This window comes from Liolophura sinensis, chromosome 9, assembly GCF_032854445.1.
Source record: "Liolophura sinensis isolate JHLJ2023 chromosome 9, CUHK_Ljap_v2, whole genome shotgun sequence".
Taxonomy (NCBI): Eukaryota; Metazoa; Mollusca; class Polyplacophora; order Chitonida; family Chitonidae; genus Liolophura; species Liolophura sinensis.
Window position 1 is genome coordinate 18,541,601 of NC_088303.1, and position 17,911 is coordinate 18,559,511.

Consider the following 17,911-nt stretch of genomic DNA (forward strand, 5'->3'; position numbering starts at 1 on the left):
AGGGCACCCAGACTAATAACACACAAGCCCTCTATGGGGTTAAAGATAAGTTTAGTTCAGAGCATGATGTGGGCTTTGTACTGAACCACTTGGGTGGGTTTAAATGTTCTCCATAGAAAACGACAAAAACTCTTCTTTACCTTTCTTCTTTGGGCATAAAAATGACTTTAAACTGCAATTTTTGTAAGGCTATCCAAACGTCTGGTGTAGTGTGGTTTGTAGGCCTTTATTTCCGTAATTTTTCACCGGAATGGATTCCTGTAGGTTTGCTTTGTGGGAATCCACCAGAATCTAGGTCAAATCTAGTACCACAAAGTATGCAGTTACTCTAAGTTTTAATATGTGGTATATAAAATCAAACAGTTTCGGGTGACATAAATATCACTATAAGAGGGATAGAAATAAGCCCCACAAATCAAAAGTCCAGCAGGGCCAGCTGACTTGGAATCAATTTTTTAAGGTCATGGCTTGATGATAGAAAAAAGCACTATGCCAATAAGGTTTTAACATTGTAGGTTGATCTGATATATATATATATATATATATAGTTTATTATTATTATCCTTTATATTATATATATATACATGTATGTATAAATATATATATATATTTATGCACAGATATATTGTTATTTTATATGTAGATATATGCATATGTATTTCCTTTTCGCACATTCCTTTGTGAAATCTTTAAGCGAGGACAGGCAGGCTGTTCAGAGCGAAGCAATTATGATGTGTGCATGTTATATTTACTTGTGCCAGTTTTCTGCTGACTCCAAGCTCTGTTTCCAAGCTGTGGGTCCCAGGCAGTTTGAAGTGGCAGGTGTTCTGGTTTAGTGACCTTCTCACTAAGGTGTCTTCGGCTAATCTCTGGCTTACAGGTGCTAGTGGCAACGTTAAGTGAGAAGGAGAGAGAGCAGAAGAGGTGAGTGGTTTAGAGCACATGCTAAGGAGCTTACTTTTCCATACAGACCCTGAAGGTGAGGAGCAGAAACATATAGCACACTGGTATTGGTGTGAAACAGTGCAAATGATAACTGTTAACATGGTTAAGGGTGGACTTTCTACAGCTCCGCAGGTTAGCCAGGTATAGTTTTAGAATGTTGTAAAGCTGGGTTTTGTATGAATACATTGAATCGCATGTTCAGCTTACATTTCAGTTAGAAGGTTTTCCACTTCTTTTGAAAGCTGCTGCTGAAAAATTTATATTCTATGATATAAGAGAGGTATATGACCTAGTTTTTACATTTACAAGTGTATTCCTTGACTCCTTGCATCTGATTGTGATTTTCATTGAATGGGGGCTGTGTCAGTACATCATTATTCATGTTTTCATAATATTTGATAACTACATGTACATATAAGTATTTTGTATATGTGCTTAACTTGATATATCTGAATTTTTGTTTGTAACAGCACCCTTATTGCACAAATTGCCAAGAATTATTTGCCTATGCTCATGTGTTAATATGTATTTGAGTCCTGCATGACCTTGCCTAATGTGACCACATGTTCAGATCCCACTCTCACTCCCATTCTTGTCAGCAGAAGGCATAGGAGGTTCACCCTGTGCTTTACTGGTGAAGTTGGGGGAGGGGGGAGCTTAATGGTTTTGAGAAACGCTATTTTGATGACAGTTAACACGGGAGAGATAGTGGAGATACTGGTTTGATTCCAGCCTCGAAATATTTGCGATGCCTTTGGGCACCTCCTGTGCCCTTGACCTTTGGGCACCTCCTTTGCCCTTGACCTTTTTGCCGAGTGCCATTGTATTGACAGTATTAGTAAATATTCTCAAACACAGAATTAACCACCAGACAATCAAATCAAATCGGTATCACTGTCAGAGTAGGCATCGGTGTCGATTCTCCTTTTCCTGTACATAATGATGTACCCTCTTTATAAAAGCTTTAGCTTGTGAATGATTATGTCTTAACACCTCATCCGCTATACCTCAGCCATATGGTGGCAGTGGTTGGGTTGAAGTTGTGCATGTACATGTGTAGCATTGACTGAATTTTGACTATAGAAGTGACAAAATGATTCTGAGGAGTTTTAAATAGTTATAATATTTGCAGAGATAATATATTTTCTGTATTCAGATATTTTAGGTAAAGAGAAATGAAGATACTTGTATGATTTACATATAGTATATATTCTTATATTAACTATCACAGTCATGATGTATTGCACTGTCATTTTGTTGTGTCTTTCAGGTATAGGACCCAGAGGGTGTTGTGCAGTGGCTGAGACAGACTGGCTGAACTCTGTGACCTCAGGGACATTTCTACTGCTGGGTGGGAGGGCTAGTCTATACAGAGGTGATTCACTCTGTGCTGATTTTTGAGGTGACAGACCTGCGCTCCCCAAACAGCCTCTGTGTGACACAGTTAACCATCACTCAGTTACCTCACAGCTGACTCCTGCCCTGGGAACATTCATACTTGCCTCTCCTCACAGACTAGCCGCAAAGCATCATGGGACATGAGGAACGGGAGATGATGGAGGTTGACCGGGAGGCAGCAGGAAAGAAACCGATCGGGGAGGGGCAGAGAGAGACCTGGGTGGGCAAACTTGACTTTGTCCTGTCCTGCATTGGCTACGGCGTTGGAATTGGAGACCTTCTGCGTTTCCCTTATGTTTTTATCAAGAATGGTGGAGGTATATAAGGGCTCTGCAGCATTTATTACTCTCTTCTTGTATGTGTTTTACATACGACAGCTTTAGAGTTTTTTGTGAAGTTTGATTAAATTGTTATCAAAAAAACTTAAGTGTTGGCATCAAATGTGCATTTATGTGTTTCTGAGGCCAAACTTTAGGTGAAGAGCTGTCAGAGGTAATTTCACAATAAATATGAGTATATCTACACAAAAAGTACAAGAAAAGGTTTTGTCTTGCTGTTCACAAGTTTCATAAGCTTCTTGTTGGCAGGGATTTGTGTGAAAAATATTACCTAATTATTTCCCATATGTTGTAAAAGGGTGGGGGGGGGGGGGGGGGGTGGCAGTGGAGGTGGCCAAGAGACTAAAAGTGATGACCTTTTTGATCACTAAGAGTTCAAACCTGGCCTTGGTTAGGGAAATTGTAGATTCTTCCACTATTCATAAGGCCTTGGTAACAATAAGATTTTGATGACGCTCATGTTGCCATTTACACACTTGTTCGTGGAAGACCACTTTTCTTCCTTCAATGTGATGTGCATATCTGTTATCACAAATCAAAAAGTTCATGAGTAAGTTGCCAAAGGTTTGTGGTTTATCTTGGACATTCTGCTTTTATCCACCCTTGTGTTTGTTCTCCATCTTATAAGGAAAAAATTCTGGAGTATGGCATTAGACAACAATGAAGTAAATAAGTCCCTGGAAAACACATATACTTCTTAATAACTTTTGTTTTTGTTGCTATTTTTGCGCTAAAGTATTGAAATGCTGTTTCATTCTGCCACATCGTGTTTGTTCATTCCAGGGGCATTTCTCATCCCTTTCCTCATCTTCATGGTGCTCTGTGGATTCCCGCTCTTCTACCTGGAGGTGGCCATTGGTCAGTTCTCAAGCCTCAGTTGTTTGGCTGTCTGGCGGATATGCCCTCTCCTGAAGGGCATTGGCTATGGGATGGTAATCGTCTCTGGCATCCTCAGTCTCTACTACATCATGATGATTGTCTGGACAATGTATTTTCTCGTCATGTCCTGCATGCCTGAGCTGCCCTGGGCAAGCTGTGACAACCCATTCAACACGGACTTGTGCATCCTGAGCCGAAAAAAGAATGGCACAACACCTGCCCCTGGCCTGTTGAATTCATCCATGACAAATATCAGCCTGGCTTCCACCCTGGGACCTGTGACAGATGACAGGACCCTGTACACCAACTCGTCGCTGTATAGCACTACCACCCTGGCACCTAGTCACTACAGAACTGCTGCTGAAGAATTTTGGGAGTAAGATCTTAGTTTCTAGATTTTCTCACACTGTCATTGTTTATGAGTGGCATTTAGCAGTCAGACTGCTTGTTTTCCATCAGTATGGCATGTAAGTGTGTACATCATAAATGGAATAGCTTGTCAATAGCTTGTGTAAGGTCTGTAGTTTACATTAGGAACTCTAGTTTAAGCAACAATCAAATCAATAATACATAAATTTTGGGAGTAAATATTATAAAAAAGACTGCCAGCAACCTGCAGATGGTCATGGGTTTCCCCAGGCTCTGAATTGTTTCCTCCCACCATAATTCTGGCTGCCGTCGTACAAATAAAATATTCTTGAGTATGACATAAAACAGCAATTAAATAAATAAATAAATGAATAGACTATACGACAGACTTTTGGCAAAAGATTGATCATTGTAAATCCAATAGAATTTTTGCTATTCTTTGTAGAAAAGCTCAAAAAATAACAAAATATCAGCATCAGCTGTGGAAATGTCACTGTTCAACATCTGTACAAAAGTTGTTATTTATTTGTAAAGTGGGTATTATTGTAACTAAACCCTCGTGAAACATGCATAATTCGCAGGAAATATTTCCTGGTGTATTTCTGCTACCTAAATATTCTCAAGGTGCTGACAGTAGTTCAAGACTCTAAAATACAACCCTGTGCTTGGAGAAGTTGAAAATGCATTCTGCATGCACAAGGAGAGGACTGATTTTCACACCACAGAGCACATACCAACAAATCGCAAGTTACATACATGTTATGATTTGTAGAGATTGGAATGTTGTCCCTGACACTAAGCAACCTGTTCTCTGGTTTACAGACGAGGTGTATTAGAACTGTCCTCGGGTATTGATGACCTTGGCTACCCCAGATGGCAGCTTGTCCTGTGTCTCTTCGTCTCTTGGGGTGTGGTCTTCCTCTGCCTTGTCAAAGGTATCAGAACTTCGGGCAGGGTAAGACATTGAGGAGGTAAATGGTAGACACAGGGAGGAACTCAGCATTTCCATAGGCAGGCCTGAACTTTTGCTTATACTGACTGAGAAATACATGTACGATGTGCACAAATCTTTTGTAACTTTGACCAAGATCTGTCCACCTCATTGCCCTAGCCACTCATGGGTTTTCCGCATGAACATGTAAACTAAAGGTCTTTAACAGTTTAAACAAATGCCTGTATTGTACAGTGTTTAAAGCAGACACAAAGATCAAGACTGAAGTTACCTGTCTACACATATGAGATCAGCTTTGCACATTTGAAAAGAGTTTACCTTTCCTAATACACGTATTAAAAATCAAAACCGTAGTGGACTTCAAGACAGTTTACAGTGACATTAAGTGGCATTTGAACCATGTACAGGGTAGTTCTGATGTAGTACTGTGGCCTTATATATATGTATGGGGATAGGTATGGTGATTTTACCAGTTTTGCTACATGAACATTCCATTGGTTTGACTGCATTGTGCAGTAACACAAATTCACGACAACAAATCCAGCAGCTGCAGCTGATGGGGATATGCACCAAGGAATTTTACAGCAGCTGGAAATGTACTATTTTACAACTTAAAAAAAAAATGGAATTTGCCAACAGGAATTTCTGTAGAAGCTGCATGCTGGAGGATTCACCTAATTAATTTGTTTCATGCCATACTGCAGAAGTGTGAAATTATGTAAAGCAGCTACATATATTAAGTATCTATGGAAAGCGGAACCTATGGTAGCAGAATAAACCACCATCACTCACCTGACAGCTGACACCCGGCCCCACTCCCCTCCCCGCTGGCCGTATTAGTCAAAGGGTCAGGCAGCTGCAGGAAGAGCTTCACTTTAGTCGAACCAGTCCTTGAACAAGTCTACTTTTGTGTATTATTTACAGGTGGTGTATGTGACAGTACTAGCCCCGTATGTCCTGCTCACCATTTTTCTGGTGCGTGCTGCGACCTTACCTGGTGCTGGTGCGGGTGTCCTCTACTTCCTTACACCAGAGTGGAATAGACTGGCTAACATACAGGTACTGTTTGATTTACTGCTAATAGTTTAGTAGCAGACATTGTTCTCTTACAGCCTGCTCTGCTGTAGTGGACATCCCATGTGAATTGAAGAGGGCAGTATGTCATTTCATCCGAGATAAGCAGTTTCCATCATTGCTCAGAGCTCAAACCTATTCAGGTATATACCCTGTGGAAGGCCAGATCATGGGCTACAATCAGGTCCCAACATTCTGGCATTTGTAGTTTTCATTCTACTGAGCAAACTCTGATTTCTTCAAAATGGTGGATAAAGGAAAGAAAAAGAACTTAATAATTTTTTCAGGACTGGGACACATACCATTGAACTCATACTACATGTAAAATGCCTGAAAACTTTCTTTTCACCTTCTGTTCAGGATTTTTTTTTTCACCTTCTGTCCACGAGTTTAATTAAAAAATATTTAGCAAGAAAGATTTAAAATAAAATTAGTGAGAAAACGGAAGAAAACTGTGACCTCCAAAAAGGATGACAGATCCTGCTTTGCATATGGAAGTAAAACTTTTTGGGGGATTTAAGTAGGCCTACTCACTCTTTAACAACACCTGAAATTTCAAACTCATCTGATCAGCGTTTTTTTTTTTTTTTTTTCTCGGTAAAATTTCAATACAATTTCAGTAGGTGTCCTGACAGGACATTCTTATGTATGTCATCTTGATATAAGTTTGCTGGTGTTGCCTCAGGATTTTATTATGAAGTCAGATGAAGTTATATTTGTATGCCACACACAATAAACATGTATATTGACTTCGTTACTTTTGTGCAGGTGTGGCTGGAGGCAGCTATCCAGGTGTTCTTCTCATTAGGGCCGGCATGGGGAGGTCTCATCACCATGTCCAGTTACAACAAATTCAAACACAACTGTTTCAGGTGAATATCTTTTGAAGAATTTCTAAATGTGCATCATTTAAGTTTAAAGTCACACAAACATTGTCACTGTCCTAAAAATAATAAGTATTTTTGTAATTTTAGTCTTATTTTAGTGCTTTGTTGGAATGTTCTTGAGAATATTCACAAAACTGATTACTTTATGTCTATCAATACCATAATTCATATCAGCGCATTACGTGTCTCTATTTATGGGAAAGTTTGGGACTGTCAGTCTGTCCGTCTGTCTATCCAAATATTGTCTGATTTTGATTAAAAAATATTGTACATGCAGGTTCATTTTTTGTATCCTCAGATGAAGTGTGAAAACAGGCTGTATTCATGCTTTCTTGATTCTCATTAGGTTTCTGTTTCCAGGCTTCATGTATTTGTCTGATTTTGGTAATTTTCTTTGCACAGATTCATCCTGCGGACCCCGATATGAAATATGTAAACCAGCTGGATCTATTCACGAGTTTTCCAGTATTAGTGTGGGATATACATCCTTTTAATTTGCTTGTTTCTTCAGGGACGCTGTTGTGACCACAGCTGCGGACTGTTTTACTGGTCTGTTTGGAGGCCTTGTCATTTCCTGTGTACTGGGCTTCATGGCTCATGAGGCTGGTAAAGACATTTCTGAGGTGGTTATATCAGGTGAGTGTTGTGACCACAGCTGCAGACTGTTTTACTGGTCTGTTTGGAGGCCTTGTCATTTCCTGTGTACTGGGCTTCATGGCTCATGAGGCTGGTAAAGACATTTCTGAGGTGATTATATCAGGTGAGTGTTGTGACCACAGCTGCAGACTGTTTTACTGGTCTGTTTGGAGGCCTTGTCATTTCCTGTGTACTGGGCTTCATGGCTCGTGAGGCTGGTAAATACATTTCTGAGGTGGTTATATCAGGTGAGTGTTGTGACCACAGCTGCAGACTGTTTTACTGGTCTGTTTGGAGGCCTTGTCATTTCCTGTGTACTGGGCTTCATGGCTCGTGAGGCTGGTAAATACATTTCTGAGGTGGTTATATCAGGTGAGTGTCGTGACCACAGCTGCAGACTGTTTTACTGGTCTGCTTGGGGTCTACAAGAGGTTTTCTTTTCTTTTTTGATATTTTCTGTGGTTATTTACCAGTCTATTTTGTGTGCAGGGTTTGTATGCTTCATGGAAATCAGGAAATATCCTGGAATATTTGTCCAGGTTTGAAAAATCCTTAAAAGTGCTTAAATGCGCACCTACCCTCCTGAAAACTCAGCAATCGCCATATCAGAACAGTGCAGTGTTGAATGATTTGTTTTACAGGAAAGAAAGGCAGTGTTCTTTGGAACAATTCTTTAGTGGTTTCGTTTTCTTCGATATGGTGACATTGTTGCCTTTGCCATAAAGCGGTAGGCTGTTGAACTAATAACCCATACTTCAACGTTGTGGAGTGTAAGCAGTGCCAATTAAAAAAAGAGCAAGTATCATAACGTGGAATGGCCCTTCTATCATGTAGCTGTTCTCTCTTATAAAGGATATGATTGCTGCCATGTTACAGGAGTTAAATTAATGGAAGAATCGTCTTTTTTTTCTGCCACATGAATGAGAGTGAACAGTTTGTGAAGTGTAAAAGGTCAACAATGCATCCTTTAAATACAGTGAATGGCCAATGAAATGCAAAAGAAAATATTTGGCTATCGACTAAAGCTTTTTGTCTTAGATTTTGAAAGTTAGCCAAAAATCCTTTGTCATGTCCTGAGGTGGCTAAGACGAAGCAAATTTTGGCTTTGGCAGGAATGTGTACGAACCGTGTGTGTGAACAGTTCCTTACCTTTTGTATTGCTTCTCTGTACATTGTACATATATGTTGATGTTCTGTGCCCATAATTGTAGCTATTAAACTATAATTGCATAAAGCCCATATGTAGATATCTGGGCACTTCATCCACAAATGTATGTCACAGTATAATAATGGATCAGCCATTTAATGCTCATTAAACACTGGTAACATTTAGCAGTGATGTACATATAAATGTTAGAGGTGTTCTTTTGTTTCAGATCCGGGTGTGGCATTAGTGGTGTACCCTGAAACCATCAGTAAGCTTCCACTCCCTCAACTCTGGGCCTTCCTCTTCTTCCTCACCCTGATATTTCTGGGATTGGATAGTGAGGTTAGGGACTTCTCACAGCTTGGTACATCCATTTTCATGTGTAAACGTGCACTTCTGAACAATTTGTTGTCTCGCAGAACACACGTACATATACATGAATTAGGTTTTGTTTGTCAGGTGTTCAGAGTGACAATTTTCATAAAATATCTCCAGAGCTAATAGATAGCATGATTTTTACCAAAATTGGGTTTGAACCTTAATTACATGGCCGTTAAGAACTGGTCAGTCTTTGGGATGAGCCTGTCCACTCTACACATGTATGTGCTCAGCAGTTTTCTGACCAAAATCTTGTAAAATATGCAATTTCTGTAAAATAACTCCACTCTGTGAAGAGGCATTCCATTTTTAATTTCTTCTGCCTCTAAGGATTATTAAGAGAATATACGTGTAAATAAATTCTTATTCTTTTTGACTGAACAGCTCAGGGGTGATTGGGATATTTTCTTACAAGGGAAATGGGTCTGTCAGCAACCTACTGATGGTCGTGGGTTTTCACCGGACTCTGCCCAGTTTCCTCCCATCATAATGCTGGCTGCCGTCGTTTAATTGACATGTTCTTGAGTATGGCATAAAACACCAATCAAATAAATAAATAAATACGAGGGAAGTGTGTACTTCATGTGTACTTCATAATTTCTGTGTTTCAAGTGTGAAAACTGATGGGGAAAAGATTACCAAGTTTCAGGTGGTTACTGCTGTCTTGTTTCAGTTTGGCATGTTTGAATCCTTGTGTAGTGGACTCTGCGATGAATTCCCTAGGGTTTTCCATGGCAAGAAGAGATTGGTCACAGGTGTTCTGGCTATTTTTGCATTTATCCTTGGATTACCATTTACCACTCAGGTAAGTTTTCAGATGTGTGGGCACAGCATCAGCATTAAGTGTAGGTAGTGAATACTGGAGACTAATTCAGGCACCAGACATACATACATACATGGTCATAGATAAGAAAGCTGTTTTATCTTCAATCTGACACAGAATTTGGCCTGTGGAGAGTTTCAGCTTACTCCATGAACATGGACAATAACAGGGTAATGAGATAGGATCAGTTGTGGTTTGATTTTCTGCTATCAGCTTTTCGAAAAATCTTTTCATGCTTTTTATTTGCAGATTCTCTTCAAGTAAGCATCACTTCAGTGTGGCTGAAATACTACCAGTGTGGTTTTAAACCTTGATCATTCATGTTACTGAACAGTCTGGAAATTTAAACTTTGGGTCATTAAGTTCAGTTTTGTTTACAAAACTGTTTTTCCTGTCTTCTATTTCATTGATGTCTAATACAATGGTGAAAATCTCCCTCCTGGAGAGACCTTTACATTCTTTCTCTGGAGTTCCAACGTGAGCGCAAGTGCATGAATCTAACTTGGCTTACAGTTTTATTGTGTGTAAAACTATTCTTTTAAAATTTATTTACACTTTCTGCTAATTTGTTTTTTGAACTTGATACAAATGTGTAGACTTTCTTCCCTTGGGTATCACTTTCTTTTTAAAGTGATATTTTATGCTGTTTCATTACTTCATGCAAAGTTCTAAACTTTGTTAACTTGTTTTCATTGCTGATATACAGGGTGGCATGTATGTGTATCAAATACTGGACTGGTATGCGGGAACTTTCTGTGTTCTCACCATAGCCTTGCTGGAGTGCATCATTGTTGGCTGGATATATGGTGAGTTAACATGATGGAATGATCTTTAGAGTGATCTCCCCTTACTTAAGGGCAAAGATAACACTTACTTGAAATATATGTCCAATAAAAGGCCTTTAACCACTGTCAGTAAGCACAGTTCAGTCTGTTTTTTAGAATTTCTTCAACTTCTGTTGGGAGGGTCACTTTTGGCAACAGGTCAAGTTTGCATGTATCCTGTTCAGTCTATGTTGTCCTGTTTTATGTAAACATCGGTGCTGTATTTCTCACGGATGCTGGAACATGGAATTGCATTTGAACCTTATCTGACCATCTTGGGACCAGTGACAACACATCATGGTTTTACCATTTAACACACACAGACTGGCAGATTTCACCATTCTACATGCATATGCATATACTAGATATATGAATGTGTTTGACTGATGGTTAATTGAAAAAAACTATTTCTAGTAAAATGTATGGATGTGATGTCACTGATACCCTCTGCACACTGCCGTTTAATCAGATGTGTTAAAACCAGTTTATTGGTTGGAAAAAAGGGTAAGGAAATAAACTATTTTCCTGGATACTGTATTATGGTATTTGATCTGATACTTCATTTTAGTGTTTTCTTTGTCTATAATATGACATAATGGTCTTTAGAGTGATCTCCCCTTACTTAGCATTTTGTGTGCGGGAACCCATTCTACAATAGGGTCGACCCTACTCAACCCGATGAACACTGTATCACACTGTAACTAGTAACTACCCCATGTGTTGTCCACCACCACCCCATTTCTCCCCACCCTACCCTTATACTTCTTTGATAACATTGGGATGGAATAGACCAACAAGAACATTGTATAATTCTGTAGTACAACAAAACCAGTAACTACCCCATGTGCTGTGTGTTTTTAGGTGCAGGCTACTTCTCTGAGGATATTAACCAGATGTCTGGTAAGAGACCGTCACTGTTTCTCAGGCTCTGCTGGGTGGTCATCACTCCCGCTCTCTTACTGGTGAGTACTTGGGATGAAGCTGAGGTCAGTCAGCTACACTGGCTAACATGCTCTCAGCATAGCAAGCAATGAGAGGAGCTTACACACTATCATGGCTATTATTCTAGAGCATAGCATTAAACAACTATGAAGTAATTAAATAAATATACATGTAATTATAAAAATTTGTTTTGTTGTTTGTTTTTAATATTTTGGTGTATTTTAAAGAAGATTTCCCTTAAAAGAGTTTGGTTCAAGGGTGAAAGTAAATGAGCAAGATCGCAAAGGAAATCACTAGCTCCTGGAACAAGATCTAGTAGGAAGACCCTGTAAAACAGCTGGCTCAGCCAAGGAGCAGCTGATAAGACCTTGAAATGTCTTCTCTGGGCTCTGCCAGGTTTCCTCCCACCATATGCTGTGGTATAATTGAAATATTTTTGAGTATGATGTAAAACACCTGTCAGATGAATCAAATGAATCATTTTCAGCTAATATTGTAAGTACTATTACCATAAATGGTAAGTATATGCATGTTCTACAGTCTACAAATGCATTGAGGAACACACGGCCCATGTATTCTTTGGGAGTTACAATATAAAAATTTGAAGCTTACGCCAGATCTTTTTACAGGACACTTGGGTCTGACAGTCACCTGAACATTGTTATTACCCGTCTGACCCAGGACATTGTTTTTTTTCATCATGGCGGTTTAGTTTTACAGCATCTGATTGTTGTGTTCTGTTTCAGGGTGCTTTGATATTCACCGTGGTTGTGTACAAACCTCCCACGCTGGGGGAATACCATTACCCTGGCTGGGCCATCACTGTAGGCGTGCTTATCTCCCTTGTCTCTGTTATCCCAATACCCGCTGTCTTGATCTGGAATGTGGTTAAAGCACGTGGCAGCTTTTGTCAGGTTAGTCTTCAGTGTGTATTAATACCTACACCATGTGCCTTGATATCTATATTGTATCATTTATGAATAATGCTGTGAAAACTGTGTGTGGAACCTTGATGACAATAATTGGCAGATGTCTTTTGTGGAATCATTTGTGGATCTGTGTGTTCGGTGAAGACAGCTTGTCCTTCGCCAGTATGGCAACAGCAAATCTGTTTGACCAATGTCAAAAAGTCAGTAATTTGTAGTGGTTTGTAGGGTTTTTTAATTTCGTTCACACACAAAACTAACTTACATGGTAGAAGTGAAAAATTCAGGAAAAACAAGAAGAAAAGCAAAAAGAAAAACCATAATACTATGAAATATATAATATCATAGTTGAATGTGAATTAAACAATGCTGAATATTGCGTTATTCAAACAAGCAATGGTTTTCTTGCTTGTTGTGCTTACCATATACCTTCTGACCTGATGTATTGTGGGTTTCAGCGGTTCCGACATTTACTACGGCCTGATGAGAGCTGGGGACCAATGGAAGAGAAGATGAGAGAGAATTACATAGAGAGGCGGACTCAGTTGAGGGACAGGGGCTGGATGTTCCGTTTGTTTGGTCTCCACCGGCGTGGGAATGCCCACGGGGTAGAGTCAGAACCAGCTCTGCATCCAGAATCATGACATAGAAGGAAATAGGCTTGATGTAGTTTGATATTTGTCATTATGTTGGTTTTTGTCTGTGTGTGTGTGAGTGTGTGTTTGGCTAGACACTGTATAAATGCAGAAATGAGGTGTGTCACTCTGCATGGCATGAATTGTCTGAGTAAGTCAAATGTAGTTATGTTGAATTCTACCTGTGACTATTAAACCGTGGCCGAGGTGGTTAGCCTTCCAGCACAACTCATTTGACCCAGGAGCCTGTGGTTGCTGTGACTTCAAGTCCAGCTCATGCTGGCTTCCTCTCCCGCCGTACGTGGGAAGTTCTGTCAGCAACCTGTAGAAGGGTATGGGGTTTGCATGGGCTTTGCCCAGTTTCCTTCAACCATCATGCTGGCTACTGCGGTGAAATACTCTTGAGTGTGGCATAAAACACCAATCAAATAAATAAATATATTTAAACAGGCGGTTGAGTATGGTGACAAGCAACAATGAAATAAGTGAACAGACTTTCTTTCAGTGAAGAGAAAAGGTAACCAGTCTAAAATATGTGTATGTTATTTCAGATAAGGTTTCAAAAGACAGTGAAGTGATGATCACTGTTTATACAATTAAACCAATTTACAGGCTGTGTACATTTGGATGAATCAAAACATCTGACCATTGAAACAGTATTTGTATAAGTGAAGATGAGAATTTCGAATCATTATGTATCTAAAAGTGTTTATATAGTTTGTGGTGGTTTTTCTCTTATACATGCAATACAGTCATGTACATATTACAACTGCTGTGTGCATTCACATAGACCACATGTAAGATAAGTTGGTCCAATGTATGTGCGCAGTAGTGACTATCTTTCTCAGTGTGTAGAGTCAGTTTTATAATCTCACCGGTTTGGTGCCACTTCAATGGACCAAGGTCTTTAAGTCAGCTCGTCTTCCAGTAATACTAGTGTTGTGAACAGACACTTGCCAGTCCGTGCATGTCGCAAAAAATATACCTCATAAGCCAGTTTGATGTTTGCTTTTGTCTTTAAGATGATATATTGTTAATCTGACAATGGTTATGAGAACTTTCAAAACAAATGTGAAATAGCCTATTTTCATATTTTTTTGTACGTCAAACTGAATATGACCAATCACATGGCCCAACAGACTGACTCAGTAAAGTGCCAGCGGCCCTAGGAACAATGGGAACAGAGTATATGAATGTGTTGTAGCTATAAACTGAATGTCCATGACATGTTCAAACATATAAGGTAAAGTTGAGGAGATTTTATATTCAGTATGGCAAGTAGAATATTAACCTAATCAATTCTTACTTTGAAATCAAAGAATTTTCGTAAAACCAGCCTCAGTGTTATAGACCATTATATACATGTAATTGATTTTCTGTCATAAATGCTTATATTACAGTTAACCCCAGGAAAAAAATGGAACATCGTTCAGCATTTAGCCCTTTGGCTTCAACCCACATATAGCATAGTGTATTCATGTAAGTGACTGAGTCAGTGACCGAGTCTGTGACCGAGGGTTTTAAATGCATATACTCTCTTGCCTGTATATAGACCTTAGTTCGCCAAGGAACAGTTGTCCTAAGAAAAACTGGGCGACAACATTTACAAGAAAACCTGCGAAAAATTGGTTTCAGAAGTTGTATAAAAGTGGGCCCTGGTGGCTAGTTACGTGCATGCACTCGAACAAATACAAACGCTTGGAGAAGTCGGGTCACTGTTTTTCCACAGTATAGCTGATTACACCACTCCCCAGTCTGCCAGATAGTATGTTCTGATTCTGTTGGGAGGGTCACTTTTGCCAAGAGGTCAAGTTTGCATGTATCCTGTTAAGTATATGTTGTCCTGTTTTATGTAAACATCGGTGCTGTATTTCTCACGGATACTGGATCGTTTCTTATGGTTTATAAAACCGGCCCCAGAATCAGTATTTACCACAGTGTTTATCTGTTAGAATCCGCAGCATTCGCCGGTCTATAGCGGATCTAATACTTTGTATTATGTTTAACAAATAAAAACTCAGGGGTTTACAAGAATAATGTGTGTATGTTTCTGATTAGTTGTACATCCGTAGGTTCAATGTTGGCATCGCAGTTTGACATTCATATTGTATTGTAAATGGTCCCGTCCCTGTGTTAGAAGCTCTCGTGGCGTTAAGCGTACAGAACTATATACATGTATCTAATTGGCGCTAACAGCTTCGGTGGGCTAATGGTCAGAGCGTCCGCCTCGAAGTCGTTACACCCGGGATCAAAGCCGCGTCGGGTCACACCAAAAGCTTTAAAATGGTACTTGTTATTGACTCGCTTGACGCTCAGCACTGAGAACACTAGACAAGGACTGTTAGACCCAGTGTCAGTATAATGTGACTGGGTGGGGGAGTCATGTCTGGTGTCTTAGGCATGGTACTTAAGTGGCATCAGCACTTTGGCAACATCGACTCGCCCTGCTAGAAGAAGACAGTATATGTACATCATATGGCTGATAAATTGTTAAGAACGACGTTAAACCCCAAGCATACATACATAGGTGTTCGTAGCGCAATCTGGGCATCGTGAAACTGCTACAGTGATGAAGACATTAAAATTTATATAAAAGTAACGTGCGCATAGGAATATAGCTTAATAACGCTCTCTGACACGCACACGCCATAACATACTGAAGGCATTACATCGCCATTTTAATAAGTACACGAAACACTGTCTTTGTTGAAACTCTAAATGAAATAAATTATCCTTACTGAAAAAAATTGTTCTAGTAAGCGTTACATATGCAACGTTTGTTGAAATAATTATTCCAATAGGCGATAAACAAATCAACTCTTCATTAATTAGTTATTTCATTAAGCGGGGCAATGAAATATTATATCAGTATGGGTTACAATTGTAACACAGTCATATACTTCTCATTAAGTTCAATACATACATATTCTATCCTTGTAAGTTTCTTATTAAATAATCATGGTAAGTGCAGGGGTTTTTTCTGTGCATTACCGTAACATTTCTGATAATTACCAGGGCTGTGGAATATGTTTTAGGTGGATGGGTGGTGCAGGAGCTGTATGTAGTGGCGTATAAAGCTGTGCTAGTGGCGTATAGGGCTGTGCTAGTGGCGTAGAAAGCTGTGCTTATGGCGTATAGAACTATGCTAGTGGCGTATAGAGCTTTGCTAGTGGCGTATAGTGCTGTGTTAATGGCGTATAGAGCTCTGCTCGTGACGTGTAGAGCTGTGCTCGTGGCAAAGAATGTCGGTTTGAGGCAATGGTGGAAAGTTAATATTGGGTGGACGTGGCGCTGGAGGGGGACTGTATATCAGTTATGCTTTCATATCACTTCGAAGTTTGTTCTGACTTCTATTTCAACCTGAATTTTGGCCTTAGATGTATGAAATTGGATCCTTTCTGTTATATGGTCCTGCAGGAGCTAACACATGTTTGTCGATCAAGTCGCGTGCCAAATGTTTGACACCTGGAATTTGAATTCGAACTCCACTCCCAGTGGGCTATGCTTAGGTGATGCTCTTACGAATCATGCAGCATACTGGAATTTTCACCTTCGTGATTTGACCAAAAAACCTCGCTGTAGCCCCCGGACTATTATATTGAAAACTACAATGCCAAATATTAGTAGCTTATACAGTCAAGGAGAGAGATTTATTATTTTATGAAATTTTTTTTGAATTGGCATTACAATCGAAAATGTTACTTCAAAATTTTTTCACAAACTACAAGTTTCGATACAGAACACGGTTTGCCTCTTGCTAAATTGCATGCTTAAATGTTGAACAGTATCCTATCCCGTGTCCAGCCGGCGTCAGACTCATTTCAGTTTATGTCCCGATGTTTCTTCAGCTGTTAGATACCAAATTGTCATTTGCTTTCTCTTCAAACACTTTTAAGACAAAGCATAAATTACACGTTACTGTTTATCGCCTTAACAAACTCCCAATGCACATTTTTCAAATTGAGCTCTAGGATGGCTGAGAGATCGTAAGCTTTTTCCAAGACAACCTTTCTTATACCTATATGAGAACAGTTGTTAATAAGTAATAAATCAAATCCCTATAAGTCAGAATCCCGTCGCAGCGTGCAGGTGATGTGAGTTTGTTTTGCAGTTGTTCGGATTCCACATAAGTTATAAGCCGCCGTCAGAAGTGAAGTAGACTAGTATTAAAATGGCACATTAAATATTGTGATTAACGTTTATCGTGAAGTAAAGAAAAGAAAAATGTGTACAGCAATAAAAAAAATGCTGCAATGTGCCATTAATTAAACAGAGTGAAAGCATTAATCAAACCTTGTGATTCAGTTACTGTATTTCAGCTGTGTCTGTTTCTTGGAATGATATGATATCGTTTACCGAGTTATTTGGAAACATTTAACTGATCGTAAATATGACTAATAAACGTGTATTCATGAATAAATTCTGCTCCATTACAGAAAAGGTTGCCATTCAACGTTTTGTTTATAGACACCTCCATTATGTGATCGACTTTCTTTTAGAAACATGAAATTACACACTACATGGGAATCATAGTGAATTCTGTATTTCTCTTCCTGCATAACAAAACCATCGTGCATATAGATGATATACATTCACCAAGTACCATGTATGGCGAATAGATTAGAAAATATTGCATTTATTTTGCTTGCATTTATCTTGCCAAGCAGCAGTTCTGAAACGCGTAGTTCTCAAACAGACGCACAGAAAAAATATGCTATGACCTGGATTTGAACCGTATAATTACTGGCACCTTTGACT

General features: G+C 39.3%; 1 protein-coding gene across 1 annotated transcript; it reads left to right on the forward strand.

Moving 5' to 3' along the window:
* The first annotated feature begins 2,223 nt into the window (after window positions 1-2,223).
* LOC135475534 (sodium-dependent proline transporter-like) lies at window positions 2,224-13,821 on the forward strand. The gene is made up of 12 exons (XM_064755457.1): window positions 2,224-2,660; window positions 3,465-3,936; window positions 4,752-4,884; window positions 5,806-5,940; window positions 6,724-6,827; window positions 7,354-7,478; window positions 8,855-8,967; window positions 9,677-9,808; window positions 10,533-10,632; window positions 11,512-11,612; window positions 12,339-12,506; window positions 12,977-13,821. Exons 1-12 carry the CDS (start codon window positions 2,477-2,479, stop codon window positions 13,160-13,162), a joined length of 1,953 nt encoding a protein of 650 aa, XP_064611527.1. The 5' UTR covers window positions 2,224-2,476; the 3' UTR covers window positions 13,163-13,821.
* The last annotated feature ends 4,090 nt before the right edge of the window (window positions 13,822-17,911 follow it).